At 44.0% G+C, this 17,592-nt stretch overlaps 1 protein-coding gene across 3 annotated transcripts in view; it reads left to right on the top strand.

Moving 5' to 3' along the window:
- ZMYND12 (zinc finger, MYND-type containing 12) overlaps positions 1 to 12,055 on the top strand; it is a 20,635-nt gene extending 8,580 nt beyond the window's left edge. For all 3 annotated transcript variants that reach the window (XM_012722012.1, XM_012722011.1, XM_004679452.2), the window contains exons 2-8: positions 953 to 1,094; positions 2,625 to 2,796; positions 5,173 to 5,342; positions 6,713 to 6,835; positions 8,394 to 8,505; positions 9,733 to 9,878; positions 10,415 to 12,055. In XM_012722012.1, the coding sequence (XP_012577466.1) occupies positions 1,032 to 1,094; positions 2,625 to 2,796; positions 5,173 to 5,342; positions 6,713 to 6,835; positions 8,394 to 8,505; positions 9,733 to 9,878; positions 10,415 to 10,540 (912 nt within the window). In that variant the 5' untranslated portion in view covers positions 953 to 1,031 and the 3' untranslated portion in view covers positions 10,541 to 12,055. The remainder of the gene's footprint in view (positions 1 to 952; positions 1,095 to 2,624; positions 2,797 to 5,172; positions 5,343 to 6,712; positions 6,836 to 8,393; positions 8,506 to 9,732; positions 9,879 to 10,414) is intronic.
- Positions 12,056 to 17,592: the final 5,537 nt, after the last annotated feature.

Genomic DNA, 17,592 nt, shown 5'->3' with positions numbered 1-17,592 from the left:
ACTCTGTCTCTGGTGAAGCCTCTCACCGCCCCCTGCACCTCTGGCCTGCACCCCAGTTCTGTATGAAAACATAAATGTGCAAACAACAACTCACGATTAGAGAAAGAGTCAAAACTAGGTCGATTTGGGAGTCATTCACAGAAGCAATTATTTATGAGTGGCAATGGAGACTATCCAACCTAACAGAATTTTTCTGCAACAATATGGAGGTCTGTATCTGTGCTGGTTGAATGTCAAAATTCTAAATGCATATGAAATAGCCAGAAGCCTGTAACCCAAACTGTCCCGGTGCTCTACTCTGGACAGGTAAAAATCAATTGGTTTTGGAGTACAAGCTTACGGTAACTAATCTTGCCATGTTCTTCCATGCTTTCTTTCCTTAAAAATGGTAATATATTTTCTCTCATTTTTGAAATAAAGTAGACACACACAGGCCCATCCACTGCTCCCTTGGAACTGGAGGGCACTCACATTGTGTTTTATATAAGTGGCCTTTCTGGTGCACAAGTGGCAGGGCATGGAGTGCTCTGTAGAATCGGGGGGGACATCACCTGTGGGAAAGTGTTTCCCGAAGCCTTGTCAAAGGTGAATTCCTCTCCTTAACCCAAGAAAAGGACCTTCACACCCTCAGCTTCAGTGTCAGCTGTTTTTGAAAATGACCTTAGGACAATGCTGAGATAAAGGTGTCTTTGTTCTTAATAATCAAGCAGAGAAGCGGAATAGACAAGAGTATGACTGTGTGACTTAGCGTGGGAACCAGAGCCTCCAGAAAGACGCCCTCCTTCCACCCCACAACGTACCTTTATGCCAGCAAATAAGCACTTGAAAACACTGAAATTTGTGTCAGGAAGGGCTGTGGGCTCCCTGGGGCGTTGGTGATGGGCTTACTTTCCTTGTATATGGGGCTAGGCCAGTCGCAGGGCCCATAATGAGTCCGTGTTTTCGTCATCAGTGGTGTGGTTCATCAAAAAGCTGACTGGGTCAGCATCCACGAGAAGATCTGTCAACTGCTAATCCCACTGCGCACTTCCATGCCCTTCTACAACTCAGAGGAAGAGCGGCAACACGGCCTCCAGCAGCTGCGGCTGCGGCAGGTGGGTCCCCAGGGCTATTACAGCGTTAACAAAGGACACACTGTGACAAGGTCACACCACTGTTACCTCTCCTTCGGGCCCTTGTTTTGTGTCTTTGAGTCCTTAGCACCATTCTGTCTGTTATTCTTCACATATTTACTGAACACCACTACACTAGCCTCCTTGAGCTGCTAGAACAAAATACAGACAGGCTTCAAAAATAAGAATGTATTTTCTCAGAGTTCTAGGGAAGTCCAAGGTCAATGACAGGTTTGTTTTTTCCTGAGGCCTCTCGTTGGTTTACAGATCACTGTCTTCTTGCTGTGTCTTCACATCTCTGAGGTCTCCATACTCAAGCTTCCCCTCCTTTATAAGGACACCAGTTACATCGGATTCAGGGCCATCCTGATGAACTCATTTTAAATCACCCCAGTATTTAAAGGCCCTTTCTCCTAAGCTACTAGGAGTAAATTGAGGGAATGAAATCCTGCCAGAACATCCACATATGCCCAGTACTATGATAAGAGTCTACACACATTATAGAAGGTCCAGAAATGAATAATAGTTCCTAAGTAAAGGAGATCATGAAAACTAGCCCTTATCACCATGTCTCAGTTATTCTAAAATAATTAGCATTTTAAAACCATAGATCTAAAAATACCAGATTCATCAATGTTAGTGTTACGACAGTTGGACTGAGGCCTGAGATAGAGCTAGAGGTACTCCTAATATTAGCTAAGCAATTTCTCTCCCCATTAACTCAAATAGAGAGGAAGTTTTAGATTACTCTAAGACATGACAATTTTGCTAAACCAGAGTGTTAATGTAAATATGAAGATAATTATTCATTTAAAAACATACATTGAGTATTCGTTCCTCTTTGGGTCTTCTTGGGTTGGTCAAATAAATTATCATCAGATTAGTAGGAGAAAAGAACAAAAGTAGTAACAAACCTACAGAGAATCTACATTGAATTGAGGATTCTAGAAACAATGAGGCAACATGGGGGTGTATATCCTAAACTAAGGAATGGAAACTTTGGGCTCCAAAGAGAGAGGAGAGGGGCTCACCTAAGGAGAAGGTGATTCATATGAGAAAGAGCAGAAACTGCCATTAGGTATTTGCCATATAGAGAGGTTATTCAGATACAAAATGGGTAAGACCCCCCTGTTAATTTTTCTAGGTAGTTAAAGGGAGCAGTAAAAGTTTCTCTCGCGCTTCTAGGGCCTGGATTGGCCTCCACTCAAAATAATCCACCTGCCACAGTGGCACCTCCTGAGGAGGCCTGTTCTAAATCTCTTGGGGAAGGCTATCCTTCAGTAAACACGGAACTAAAATAAAATTAAAAGAGGTGTTCCTGGACCTGGAGGAACTCACAGTCCAGGCTGCCATTTTGTTTTGCCTGCTTTGAGCCTCACATTTCCTTTTGTACAGGCAGACTCACTCTGTGAGACTCACCTGTTCTTTAGGTGCTGGCTTTATGCCAGTGCACCTGTGCCCACCTGGCTTTTTACCTTTAGATTCTTGGACACTGTGATTTTTCTCCCACAGAAGCATTTGATTGAATTCTGCTACACTGTGGCCCAGAAATACCTCTTTGAGGGAAAACATAAAGATGCTGTCCCTGCAGCGTTGCATTCTCTTCGCTTTCGCATGAATGTGTATGGCCTGAGTTCAGTAGAGCTGGTGCCTGCTTACCTGCTGTTGGCCGAGGCCTGCCTTGGTAAGTAACTGACTTGGGACCCTTAAGAAGTGTGTGTTGGGCCCACGCCGGTGGTGCAGCGGGTTAAGATGCAGCACTGCAAGTTAACCACGGCCACTTCAGTGCAAATTCCATCCCCGGCCCCAGAGCTGACCCCCGTGGCACAGCAGACCTCTCCTGACCTGTCCACTGCTCCCCTCAGCAGTGTACTTCATCAGTCTGCCTGTTCTGCTCCCTGCTCTGTCTCTGGTGAATCCACTCACTGCCCCTGCACCTCTGACCTGTACTGTATGCATAAATGAATAGATCTTTAAAAAATGATTTAAAAAAAAAGTATGTTTTGGTGATGTCAGTGCCAGCAATGGTTGTGGCACTGAGACACCTTTAGCGGAAGAGTGGATTTTGTGCAGGCTGGGTAGGAGAGGTACAGACTTGGCTACTGCTGACAGAAGCCAGTATTCACTGGGTTAAGCGAAAGGACATATTTTAGGAAGCTGAGCGCTATTAAGGTGTTTGAGGCTAAATGAGGGACTGCAGATTGAAGCTGTCAGAAACTAAGGCTGGTGCTGTTTCTCTTGGGCCTTGTCCTTGTCTACTTCTGTCTCCATATCTGCATAATTTTCTATCTACAGGTCAGGTTTTTCTATCTTGTAATCAGAGAAGGCAACTACCCCCAAAATGTCAGGTATCGCCCAATTTACATAGAATATACATACACTCCAGGTAACAAAGTGGGTAGCAAAGACTGAGGTTTTAGAGGTTAAAGGTCATTTATTTTATTAAAATATCACTCAATTTGAGTTTTGCTAAAGCTTTCTCTTCCTCTGTCCTAGCACTGGCTCCCCATTCTGACTGGGGGCCAGTGGGGGGGCTCTGACTCCCACAGCGGGCCTCTTCACTGCAAGGACGCCCTCTTCAGCCTGCTCAGCCCTGACTCCCACTCTGCCCTGTCCCTCCTGCAGAGCTAGTGGGAGTAGCACGGGGTGAGGAGCTTCCACCCCAGTTCTGTTTCTCTCTGCAATAACCTGCTAAGGGATTTTGGAAACAAACAAATAAACCGCCCTGGCCTGACGCCCATCATTTCTCCTCTGGATTCATCTGGGTCCAGACATAAATCACAGATGTGCATCTTCTCTGCCTCCCTCCAGCCTGGCCCCATATACAGTATGATCTGGTCACTCCAATAGATAAAAGCCAAACTCCTAAAGGGACCTATAATTCCCTGCCCAGTTCAGCCTTTCTGAATCCTCTCATCTCTCCTCACGTACTTCCCCGTCTCCCTTTTGGTTACCAGGGCTTCTGTGTTCCTCAGAGTTCCTTTCTTATTCTGGAAGTTGTGGAAGACTCTTCTCTAGCCACTGCCCTCCACTCTACCTCTCCTCCCCTTCACCTAACTCTTATTCATCTTTTAGGCCCAAGAGTGACCACACCCTTGTCTTCAAGCCTTTTTCAAGCCCCCAGACTGGGTCCTATCTTTTTTTAATATCCCCACTTAGAAATCCCCTCCTTTTTCCTGAGCACTTACTTCAACTATACATCCATTGCTGAGATTATTTAAAGTCTGCCTCCTGCACTAGCTCAGGGAGAACTGGGGCTGTCCCTGTTCTTACTCCTCCTAGTGCCGTCACATCAGCAACAACACAAGTGCAGAGAAGCCACCCGACCTGCTCCCACAGTACTTGACACCTGGCCGACACAGTGTAGGCATTTGCTGAATCCTCTTCACAGGATTGTTTTGGATAGTAACTGCGCTTGGGTATAAGGAACATGAAAGTGCTTTGCCAGCAAGGCCGAAATGGAAGTGCCGTCTGAATGGAGGTTTCGTTGAAACAGTCACAGTCATTGATTTTCAGCCTTTTTGAAAATCTAAACACATTATGGTACACATGCCTCTTTCCCATCTTGGAGCATCCTTTAGGCTTAAGTGATGAAAATAATAAGCATTCAATTTAAAAAAAAAAACAAAAACTTGGAAATTGTAATCAACTAGAAGTGACATATTTAGTAACACTTCAGAGAACTGCCTTATTCTTCCTTCCTGCCAGCTTCTGGGCTGGCTCGGTTGGCCTTGGGCCTTCCTCCTGTGGCACTGACCCTGTTAGTGAGAACCAGGCAGTGAAATTTAAATAGATGTTGATGCCCTCTCCCATTTTTCCCCCCATCTTAACAATCTTACTTTAGAGTCATTTGCCTTTTTAATTAATTAGTTGATGGATATTTAAATTTTTCTATATTTCGGCTGTTACTAATAGGCTTCTGCGAGGACTTGTGTACAAATTTTTGTGTATCAATAGTTAAAGTGAATGAAAAAGCGAGTGAGTAGGTGGTGACTCTTACTTCATCATGTGTTCTTTGACCAGAGTATGACTTATGACCTGCTTTGCTTCTTTCGGGCAGGTCTGGGCCAGATCATTCAGGCGGAGGAATATCTATCTCAAGCCCAGTGGACAGTCCTCAAGTCAACTGAATGTTGCTACGCCACCCACTCTTTGCTACATCGGAACCTGGGCCTTCTCTTCATGGCTAAGGAAAACTATGAGGAAGCCCGTTATCATCTAGCCAATGATGTAAACAAGTTAAATTTTAACACCTGAATGTTTCTGAGGACAACTCTATTTAATCCTCCCACCCTATCCTCCAAGCCTTTCTTTAAAACTTTGCCTTTACAACAAACTCTTTGGTGGTGGTGGGGGGGGGCGTCTTAGCAAGAACACAATTCTAATGGTTCACTGAAGCCTGTCTGTTTCCTGACTGTGCACCCTGGCCACGTCACATCATTTCTCCAGTTCTCAACTGCTGAGGACAATAAAGCAAGACAGGGCAACATACTGGTTCAAAGGAAGGCTTTACTTCTGTCCAGCTCTATTGTCTCAGTGGTTACATGGTCAAATTATTTAACCTTTCTCACCACTGACAAGACAAAAATCATAAAATAGTCTTTGCCTCATTGGGTCATTGCAGAGTTTAATAATAAGACAGAATATGTGCAGCACTTTGGCTATTATTTTTTAAATAACTTCAATGTCTCTACTTCAGAGTGTGGTTATTAAATTTAGATGAGCTGGATGTATATGAAAGTGCTTTCTAAACTATAAACCCCTGTATAAATGTTAGATAGGATCATGAGGGTAATGATTGATCTGTTCTTCCAAAATTTATGAGGTGCCCATTAGGATTTCAGTATTGGATAGTATTACAAGAGAGAAGCTCCTGACCCCCAGCCCAGACAACCACTTTCTGCTCTCTATAGGCCTGCCTTTTCTGGACATTTCATGTACACAGAAATATCAGTGGTGGTTTGCATCTGAATTCGTTTACTTAGCCTAATTATTTTAAGATTCATCCATGTTATGTTTCTCACTCCTTCCTTCCCTTTGTGGCTGAATGTAGTCCATCCTGGGATGTATCACCATTTGTTTAGTCATCATCAGTTGATGGACATTTGGGTTGTTTCTACTGTGTGGCTATTATGAATAATGCTGCTATCGACACTTGGATACAAGTCTTTGTATGGACACATTTCATTCTCTTGAATATTTACATACTATTGGAAGTGTTGGTCATAAGGTAACTCTGTGTTTAATCTTTCAGAGCTGTCTGTTTTTCCAAAGAGGATGCATCATCTTACATTCCTACCAGCAATGTATGAGGACTCCATTTCCTACCCATCCTAACTAATAATTGTTATTTTCTGTCTTTCTTGGGAATAGTGATTTTAGCATGTGCAGAGTGGTATATCTTTGTGTTTTATTTTCATTTTCTTGATGACTAGTAATGTTGACCATCATTGGCATATCTTTTTGGAGATATGCCTATTTTGATCCCTTGCCCATTTTTAATTGGGCTGTTGTAAAAGTTCTTAAATATACTGGAAATAGGCCCTTTGTCAGAGTTATCATTTACAAAGACCACTCAAGTACTCTCCTTTCTGCTATAGATTTATTTTGCCAGTTGTGCATTTGGAACAGAGAATATCAGGACCTCAGGAGGCTACTTCCACCTGGCTAATATTTTTTATGGCCTTAATAAGTTGGATCTGGCAGACACACTGTACACCAAGGTGAGCTGGGGGACGTGGGAGCTGACCCTTAACACTTAGGCCATGTATCAGATCATGGCATCAGATCATTCACAAGAAATTTGAGACACAGGGAAATGATTTGCCCAAGGCTACATAGCCTGGTGCATGATATATTCCACTTTTCTTTCCTCCTGTTTTTCTTTTTTCTTTTTTTTTAAAGATTTATTTATTTATGCATAGAGAACTGGGGTACAAGCCAGAGGTGCAGGGGCAGTGAGAGGATTCACCAGGGACAGAGTGGGGAGCAGAACAGGCAGACTGACGAAGTACACTGCTGAGGGGAGCAGTGGGCGGGTCAGGAGAGGTCTGCCACGCCATGTGGGTCTCCTCCCAGGCAGGCAGGGATCAAACTCATGCAGAAGTGACTTTAGCTTCTTAGTGCTGTGCTGTAACCCACTGCTCCACCAGGGAGGGCCCTCCTCCTGTTTTTCCACTACCAAAATAGATTAGTCTTAGTATCTATGGGGTGATTGAAAAATGATGAATGATGGGTCAGTAAGAACCAACCTCTCCACCTAAACCACCATGTGCTCTGTCAGAGCCATAGAAGCAAGTCATGTGGGTATTCAGGGATGTGTGTTAGAGAAAGAGGTGAGGTTTTTACGGGAAGTTCATTGCTGAAAGGTCCTGTGAAGGGATCAGAGTACTTTAAACTTTCCATCTTTAGATCTTTCCCTGGTGGCGCAATGGGTTAAGTGCAGCACTATGAAGCTACTGCAGCCACTGCAGCATGAGTTTGATCCCCGGCCAGGGAGCAGACCCACAAGGCACAGCAGACATCTCCTGACCCACCCGCTGCTCCCCTCAGCAGTGTATTTTGATCAGTCTGCCTATTCTCCTCCCAACTCTGTCTCAGTTGGATCCTCTAACAACCACAACCCTCCCCCCCGCCCCCAATTCTGGCCTGTACTCCAGTTCTGTATGCATAAATAAAGAAATGTTAAAAAAAAATTTTGCCATCTTTACATGTAAAAGATTTTAAACTGTTTCCAATATAATAAAATATTGGTTATATTCATACTGTAATATCTCACTTAGCAAGCAGCCATTTCTGTGTACAGTACAGGCTGTGCTGTTTATTCGGATTTTAGATCCACTTCTGAGAAAGAGACATTGTGGTGTAGCTGAAAAGAAATGAGCTGTGTGGTCATCCAGACAAGATTTGAATTCTGGCTGTGCCATATAGCAGCTCTTACCAAAAATCATCAAGTGTGACCCTAACTTCTCTGAGCTTCAGCTTAGTTATCTATAAAACGGGAATATGATCCCACTGGGGATATTGTGAGAATGTGAAGGCTTAGTTGTATGTGCTCAAAAAAAATAGCAGCCATTGTAACCAGACCCCACGAGGGCTGTCCCCAAATCAGCCTGCCATGTACCCTTATGACCCATCACTTGTCACCCTCACTTTGGGTACCTAAGCTCCGCCCCTTGCCCAGTGCAGAGGGAATCTGCAAGGGGTGCTGCCCTCCCACCTCACTGCTCCAGGGAGTGAGGTCTGACCGGCTCCTCTGCTTGCCATCGCCTTTCTCAACAGGTCTCTGAGATCTGGAATAAATATTTGAACGATCACTATGAAGTTCTCCTAAAGAATCGCATCCAACATATAGATTTACTGGGCAAACAATTTGAGACTGATACCGGCTTGGGTAAGTGGCATTTCTCTCCTGGAAACAGAGCAGGGACTTCATCCCTCCTCACCCACAGAACTTGCCCTGAAGAGGGGGAGCAGTTGTCCCTGTCATGGGGTACATCTTTACCAACTTACCAACTTGTTGATGGGGGTGCTGAGGCATGGGAAGAACTCAGATTCCCAGTGTCCTGTGCATTCTTTCAGAGGGTTAATAAGGAACAGAGCCCTCTTGTGATTTCTACAGAGCATCTAAGTTTTTTTCTTGCATGTTTAGCCTCCAGTAAACCACCTGTGCCCATATCCCACCCACCTCCCTTCTCCACCAGCCCATCCTTTCCCCTATTCCTCTGGTGGCCATTATCCTTTCTGCCAAATTCAAATTTTTGTTTCTTCTATCATTTGTATGTAATTGTTTTGTGATTAATGTAGGACTAAAAACTGCTGAGGGAAATGTTTTTAAACTCAAGCAGAAGGAACAAAGGCCAAAGCAGTTTCGGGTTCAGTGAAAATGAATTAGGAGCTGTAGGAGCGAGGACCACCATGTCATGCCAGCAAAGCACAGAGCAGGTTCTTCATGGACCTGGCAGATGGTTCAAAAAGAGTCCTGGCTTTTATGATCTTTCTACATAATTTGTAGTGAGGCAACCAGGTGAGGGCAGGGAGGGGTGCCAGAGGGTTCTCTGGGTCTCCTGGCATTCTCCGCCTCTCTGTTGCACTCTGCTGCCCAGTCCTCTGCCGCACTCTGCCCTCATATCCTCATCCTCTGCTCCTCTGTCTCTCAGCTCAGGTGTGGCCACCTACACATGCCCACCATCAGGCATGTGTACTCCAAGCCCACACTTCCGAGCACCTTTTGCATTCAAGGCTACAGGTGACAGCCACAGAGGCCAAGGATGCAAAAGCCTGAGCACCCTTCACTACCCCGCTCACAGGCTCCCTCTTCTTACTATACAGCCTGATTCCAGGATGCCCACTGTGACAGATGCCCTGTTGGGGGAACTAAGAGAGCTGAAACTCAGTACTCTGAAGGGACAAACCTGAGCAGTGTTGGGGCCTGTGGGAGTGCGCACTTTCTATGGTTACTATGGTAATGCCATGCCAGCCAAAGCTGGAGCACCTGACGTGGCTCCCAGGTACCCAACTTGCTGTGGTTTGTGCCATCCTCTAGTGCCCAAAAGGCCAGGTGGGTGCTTAGCAGTCAGGGTAGGCTCAATGTTTCTTCTTTCTCCCCTTTAAATTGCAGATGAAGCCCATGAAGCAGAAGCCATTCGGATCCTGACTTCAATCTTGAAAATTCGAGAATCTACATCTGACAAAGCCCCCCAAAAAACCATCTTTGTTATGAAGACCTTGGCCATGCTTTACTACCTGATGATGAATTCTTCAGAGGCAAGTTTCCCCAGAAAAGCGGTGTCTAAAATGCAGTTAGAAATCGCTCCAGATGAATTCTGCAGTTTTGCTCTATTGCACTAGCTTTTGCCTTCCGAGTCAGCCCCCACATACTTCAGGTATGTGACATTCCTCATTTATTGAGTTCAGCCTCAGTAAGAGTCTGTCCCAAGGTATCTTGTGGAATCTGTCCAACTCAGAACTCTATGCCATGCAGCCCCAGGGTGGCAGTTTATTCGTGGCATCCATCACCTCTGTGCATACTAATGCTGGTGCTGACAGCCCTGACTAAGGCCCTACTTAGTGGAGGTGTCCTTGCTTGTATTCAGCTTATCACATCAAGCAGTTTTATCTGGGGTCCCCTGCCCCACTCAGCACAAGTGTGGCTGTCTGTAGCGTCCAGTAAGAGCTCAGTGGCTGGTGTGAGAAGCTGGCAAGGTCTGCCTGACATTTCTGGGGCTGAGCACACACAGGGTTTCCCAGTATGATGCTTTCCTATAACAATTTCCCTTTTTTTCACTGCAATTTTATTTCAGGCACAGGAATATGCCTTCAGAGCCCTCAGTCTAGCTAAAGAAAAACATCTCACTGTCCATGAACAGAGCATCATTCAAGAGTTACTAAATCTTATCACAGCTGAAGAAGCTTATTCTATTGGTTAGTAACCCATGAGTACTGTGCCAGGGCAATTGAGGGGTGATTGAACATCTCATAAAGTCCAGCATAAACTGTTTCCAGGGGCTCTGAGTTGTTCAAGTGCTCACCCTCTTCCTCTTGGATTCACATACAGCTGTGTCTTTATTCTTACACATTTGTGGGGGGATAAAGACCTCTAGGCACAGAAATCAGTAAAACTATTGTTTTTCATGACCTTTGTACTGGGCTTATCATGGCTTTGTCCAATTTTGAATAATGTGCTGTCTGCTCATGAATTTGTAATTAAACTTCAGCCCACCACATTCCAAAGCAGTCTCCCAGCGGTGTGTGTTTCACCAGTCTTTGTCAAAGAAGGGGCTTGAGAATAGAGCTGTGTTGGAGCAAAGTTTCTCTAGTCTACTGAAGTTAGATTAGTATTACTCTGAGGAAGATTGTGATTAAGATGTCCGTTACAGTTGCTAGCACAATACCAGAATACAATTCTAAAAATAAAAATCAACTAAGGAATTCAATAGAACACTAGAAGATCCACTGAATGCAAAAGAAGGTAGCAACAGAGGAATGAAAGACATGAGACATGCAGAAAGCAAGTGACCAAATAGGGGCATAAATCATAGGTGTTTGCCAGAGAAAATCCCTGAATTTTGCAAGGAATTCCAGTATGGAATGGTGGAGATGCCCATTTGTAGGGTAAGCAAATTTTGGTCAGGCTTTTTACACCATTAGCCTCTGTGGCTCTCACCTGCAGCCTTGATGTTGTGGAGGCTCTGGGGAGTGGCATGGGGCGTGATTGTGGACACCTGGAGCAGGAGTGGGCCTGCGTAAGTGTGCACACCTGAGCCCAGAGGTCAGGGCTGCAGGGCAGCGTTGCTCAGAGACGGAGGAAGGCTGCAGGAGGCAGCTACGCAGGGACAAGTGATGACAGAAGAGGAAAAACCATGAGAGAAGGCCAGAGGAGGACCACAGGAAGAGCTTAAAGGTTTGCTGGAGGCCTGGGGGAGGCTGGTCAGCCTCCTAGCCCCCAGCCTCCCTGCCTCGTTCCCCACTGCTTTGTCAGCCTGTGAGCTGGCACAACGCCATTGCAGGTCTGTGTCTTTTTTTTTTTTTTTCGGAGTTAATAATTTGAAGCAGAAATGAGCCATCAATTTCTGTCCAGGGTAAAAGCACTCTGAAAGCCCCCTCTGGCATAGGGACAGAGTACAGACCTCAGCGACAGACATGCCCAGGTTCAAGTCCCAGCGCTTTCTCATAATAATTTAGGGCCTTGATCCCTCCATAATCTCATTCATTGTTTTTGGAGAATGGCCCAGCTTCAGTGCCTCTGGTCACTTACCACATCCTTTTTCCCTCTGCTGCCCACCAGCACCACTTCCTGGGTGGATCTGCTGCTGGACGGCATCTACAAGTCAAGAACTGGTTTTATGGTTCTCACTTTAAAATCATTCACTCAGGCAGGTATAATAAAAATGTCAGAGGGTCCACCCTCCTTGCCGGTGCAACAAGTTAGGATGCAGCACTCTAAGCTGGCCACAGCTACTTCAGTGCGAGTTCCATCCCCGGCCCCAGAGGTGCAACAGGGCGCAGCAGACCTCTCCTGACCCGCCTGCTGCTCCCCTCAGCAGGGTACTTTGTCAATCTGTCTGTTCTGCTCCCCACACTGTCTCTGGTGAATTCTCTCACCACTCCTGCACCTCTGACCTGTCCCCCGGTTCTGTATGCACAAATAAATAAACCTTTAAAAAAAAATGTCAGAGTGCCATGCTGCCCCTTCAGGACACTCATCTCATGCTCTCAAGCATTCGTGGGCTGCACCCAGATGGCTATGAAGTCCCAGGCCCTAACTTTCTACCAGCTATATGTCACTTTTATTTTTCGCTTCAGTTGCATCATCGCTCTCCACTCGTCCTGCAGCCGATTTTTCATATCTGTAGGGCTCCAACCTCCTTGATTTTCACCTCCCAAATATAAACCAGCTCTTTCATGAACGCTTATTAAAGGATAGAGAGTGGAGAGGAGGATCAACAACTCTTTAGCAGGCAATTTAAAAGAAAATATTAGAACTTCCCTAGTCTAGAAAAACCCTTCAAAGTCCATTCCAGTCCACTCTATCTCTCTCCCTCCCCACATTCATTGGCTCCTTGCTTTCCTTCAGCTCATTCTCTCTTCTTTCCATCCCTGAATACTTTACTCATGAATCCTTCCCCACTGAATATACTTAAAAAGTTGCAGACACACTGGGAGATACTGTGGTTTCAGTTGTAGATAACCACAATAATTGGAATATCACCCTAAAAAGAGGTATAACATGTTTTTGGTTTCTCTATGCATGGAAAAGTTAGATTTACACAATGCATTGCAATAATAGCATTAAGTCTAAGAAGACCAGCATACATACCTTAATTAAAAAAATATTGCTTCATCTGTGGATACAATGAAGCAAAGTGCAGCCAAACAGTTATGATTATATGGTTTAAATTTACTGTCCTTACTGACTTGATTTTCCTCTTGTTTATAGATCATAATTTTCGGCTTTTCCCCATGTCTAAATTTGATTTTCAATCATTTTGCTTTTCTAACACTTGCATGTGAAGTCTATAAATTCTCCGTTAAGTATTATATTAGTTGATCCCATAAAATACAGTTTGTTTAAATTGTCATCTTGTTCTAAATAATTCTTTTTTAGAGAATCATTTAGAAGTATGATTCTTAATTTCTAGGAAAGAATGATTCATTGTTTCTTTGGTGTTGACTTCTGGTGGGTCTTTTTTATATCAAACTATGTTGTGTGAAATTTTGATTTTTAAAAATTGGTTGAGATTTGCTTTATGGTTCAGGGTATGGTTAAAATTTGTAAAAGTTCTGTGTGTGCTAGAAAAGAATAGTGTTACGGAGCATAATGCCTTATATATGCCCATTTACCCAAGTTTGTTCACATTTTCAAGCTGAAAATATCCTTGCTGAAATTTTCAATTCTGAGAGAAGTATAAAATCTACCCATATGATTACAGTAGTGTCCCCTCTTATCTGCAGGGGGTACATTCCAGGGCCCTCAGTGGACACTGGAAACCAGGAATAGAACTGAACCATATGTATACTTTTCTCCCCTATACTTATGCATCTATGATAAAGTTTAATAATCTGGCCCAGTAAGAGTTTAACAATGTGTAATAAAGCAGAACCAATATAACAGTATGCTGTCATAAAAGCTATGTGAGTGTGGTCTGTTATCTTATTGTGTGTAGTATTTTCTGACTGCTGTTGATCATGGGTAGCTGAAACTGTGGAAAGAGAAACTGGGGACGGGGGAGGCTGCTGTTTGGATGTGTCTTTTCTCCTTGCCATTTTGTCAATTTATATATTTTGAGGTTTTGTTATTAGGCAAATACAAATTCAAGTATTTTTCTAGTGAATAAAACCTTTATTTTTGTATTATGAAGTAGTTCTCTTCAACTCTAGTAAAGCTTTGACCAAGTCTATTTTGGTCTGCTATTATTATTGCTACGCCTTTGGGGCTGAATTGTTTGTGTTTCAGCTAGGTACCCAAGGGAAGGCTTGGAACTATAGTTTCTAGTATCACTTTCCTTTCTTGACCCTGGTTAAATTTATCCTATGAGGGCAACTGCACAATGTTTGGAAGCTAGATAGAGGTGCAGCCTTTAATCTTCCTGAGAAGCATCCTCTGTTGCTTTCTTGGAGGCAGCTTGCCAATAAAAGCCACTTGCTGATCTTTGGCCACTGATCTGTATGACCGAGCCCTTTCAAAGGTGTAAGCCTTTCATCCCCTGTATTAAGTAAAGCTACTAAAAATGCCTGGAGAGGCTTCCATTTGCCCCCACTAAACCTCTGACTAAAATCCCTGCTTTCTTTTTGCTTTCGCCATCTACAGCTATAGCTATGTGTTTTAGATCTATCTCTTATGAGATGTTTTTATACCTCATTTAGTCCATTTATATTTTATTTACATACTAAATTATTTAGCTTTATAGATATGATCTTTATTTGTGCCTTCTATTTATCCTGGATTGATGGTACATTTTTTCTCATCCCATTTTCTCCTCCTACCCTTCCAACACTAATTTGCATGTTATATCTGTGCTTCTGATCATTTAGTGATTATCCCAGCAATTCAAATATTCATTCATACTTTATCAAAGTCTAAAGTTCTTCAAGATGTTTACCCTTGTCTTGGGAAATGGCAGGTCTTTAAAATCTTTTCATTTCATTTACTTCCTCCTAAATATAATTACTGTTACTTATTTAAAATATCTTATTTTTTAAAAGATTTATTTTTATTTATGCATACAAGAACTGGGGTACAGGCCAGAGATGCTGGGAGTAAGAGGATTCGCCAGGGACAGAGTGGGGAGCAGAACAGGCATATCTACTGAAATGTACTGTTGAGGGAAGAATCGAACAAGACAGGAAGAGGTCTGCTGGGCCATGTGGGGTCACCAACCTGGCCAGGCATTGAACTCAAGCCATTGTAGCAATAGCTCTGCGACTTAACCCCTTGGCCACCAGAGAAGCCCTCAAATAAACCTTAAACCCATAAATTATGGTTATTATTTTATAGAGCCATCCTGTTCTTTCTTGCTTTACCCACCTTCTGCCTTGGCTCATGTTAATGATAAACCCCTGTATTTCCTACAGTGAGCATTGATTGATGGTAAATTCTCAGGTTTTCTTTCTAATCTTAAAGTATTTATTTTGTCCTCATTTTTGGAAAACCTCGAGGAAATGTAGTTTATTTTTATACATGACATAGTGATGCAGGACATGACTTCAACTCCAAAGACCTCTGCAAAATGTGGTTTACTTTACAAAAGGGTGTAAGCAGGCTGAAGAGAACCAGGGGTTCTGGTGATGATGCTTCTCTGATCTTCCCATTGGGCATTCACATCTTTTCTAAGCATCTTCAGTAGCATTTGCAGGTGTGGCGCTGAGGGGTCAATCCTAGCTTAATTTTTTCTACCCGCAAGTATACATGCACAGTTGTAAGTTATATCATGTTGTCTAAGAACCTTTGTATAAGGAAAATTCACGTGAGCGGTGGCTCTGCGGGCCACTCACAGCATTTCATCACCGCCCACCTGTGGACCTGTCCGAACACAGGTCCCTGGTGACCAGGATTAGAACAGAGCTGCTCTGCTGCCAGTGATTCCCACCACAGACACGTGAAGTCCAGCACCTCTCAAGAAGCAGAGGTCACAAAACAAACGGCAAAGTAAATGCTTCAAAAAAGGTGAGGCAGCATTATGTGAATGGCATCACTGCGTTTGACAGAAAGTGCCTTTGCTCATATTCCTCAAGATTGTTGACAATGTGACTGAGGCAAGTGTTTTATTTACTATAGATGCACACAGTGTCAATAATGAATAACTTGTACCCAGCTTTAAAAACATATGAACAAGGTTACCACTGAGACAGGGTATAAAACCAGGGGTATGTATTATGAACAGTGTCCTTGCTTACAACCCTTTTTAAGAATCACAAAGATCCCAGAACATCTTTTTTTTTTTTAAAGATTTATTTATTTATTCATACAGTACTGGGGTACAGGTCAGAGATGCGGAGGGTGAGAGGATTCACCAGGGACAGAGTGGGGAGCAGAACAGGCAGATCGACGAAGTACACTGCTGAGGGGAGCAGCGGGCAGGTCAGGAGAGGTCTGCCACGCCATGTGGTCACCTCCGGGGCAGGCGGGAATCGAACTCATGTGGAAGTGGCTTTTAGCTTCTTAGTGCTGTGCTTTAACACACTGCTCCACCAGGGAGGGCCCGCTCCCAGAACATCTTAATGAACAAAGCAAAAATTTTTTTCCAGTGAAAAAGGAACTTCCATAGTTTAAAAGTCATGTCAGAAGACACATGACTGTGGAATGAGGAAGGAAGCAGCCAAAAATGACCACTGGAGTTTTCTATAGTTTTTCTGTTTTGAGCAAGTGTGTCCTTGGGTAGGAGGCCCATGGAGCGAAGGCAAGTGTGTGGGGCAGAGATAAGAATAGGAACTCAGATTGGCATGGTGACTTGGAGATAGTTATGAGGCATTTGAGGACAGATAAAAAGGCAGGCAACTGGACAAGCAATCTGACACTAAGAAAAGCCGCCTGGGTTCAGGAGATAGATTTGAGAGTATCATGGAGATGGTCGTTAATGCCCGGGAAATGGAGAAGAGGGCCTAGGGCAAAGAAAGATGAGGAAGCAAGCCCGAGAAGATACTCCCAAGCAGAACATGTAGTGGAGGTGGACCCAGCAGGAGGCTGACACGTCAGTTTTATTCAATTTATGTAAAGAGTTCCCATATGTGAACACATTGCCCCTCTGCTTTGTCACTTTCTCTTTATTGATGCCCATTGTATTCTGAACCATTTGAAAGTTGCAGACATGATGTCCCTTTATCCCTCAATATTTAATGTATTTTCTAAAAATATGCTCTTTTATTTTGACATGTTCTCATCAGCTCCATCACCAAAATCATGAAATGTACGTTGATACGATGTCATCAGGCAATACAATTCAGACTCTAGTCATATTTCCCCAGTTGCCTTCAGAGTGTTCTTTAGAGCAAAAGGAAGCCGCATGGCAAGCGCTGCGGCCAGTTGCCAGCTGTCTCCAGACAGAAGTTTGGCTGTGCTGCCATGTGCTACTGCTCAGTGTCCTGACTTCTGCGCAATTCAGCTGAAGTTTTCTAACAAAGAAGCAAAGGCCCTTAGGAGACCCAAAGAGCTGTGATTCACTGAAGGTACAGCAGATGGGGCCTGGGGTACCAATGTAAGAGCCAGTGGGTGCCAGCAGCAAGGAGCCAGTAGGAAGCAGCCCGGATCCCAGAACCCAAGGGGACGTCTCAGAGAGGTGGCCCTAGAGGAGACGAAATGCCAAGATGCCCAACATGGGAAGGTGTGTGGTCACCTGAAGATCTCTCCCCTGGTGCTCACCATGTTTTCTGACCATGTGGTCAAGATGGTAGGGAAGTAATTAACACCACCTAAAGCACTTCCTGTTCCTCCCAATACTCGTGTCTGTGATGCAGCTAAACGCAGCTCCCTTTTTGAGACAAT

Source organism: Condylura cristata, unplaced genomic scaffold (genome assembly GCF_000260355.1).
Source record: "Condylura cristata isolate star-nosed mole 26May11 unplaced genomic scaffold, ConCri1.0 scaffold00008, whole genome shotgun sequence".
Classification (NCBI taxonomy): domain Eukaryota; kingdom Metazoa; phylum Chordata; class Mammalia; order Eulipotyphla; family Talpidae; genus Condylura; species Condylura cristata.
This window is presented reverse-complemented; position numbering and strand designations above follow the sequence as displayed.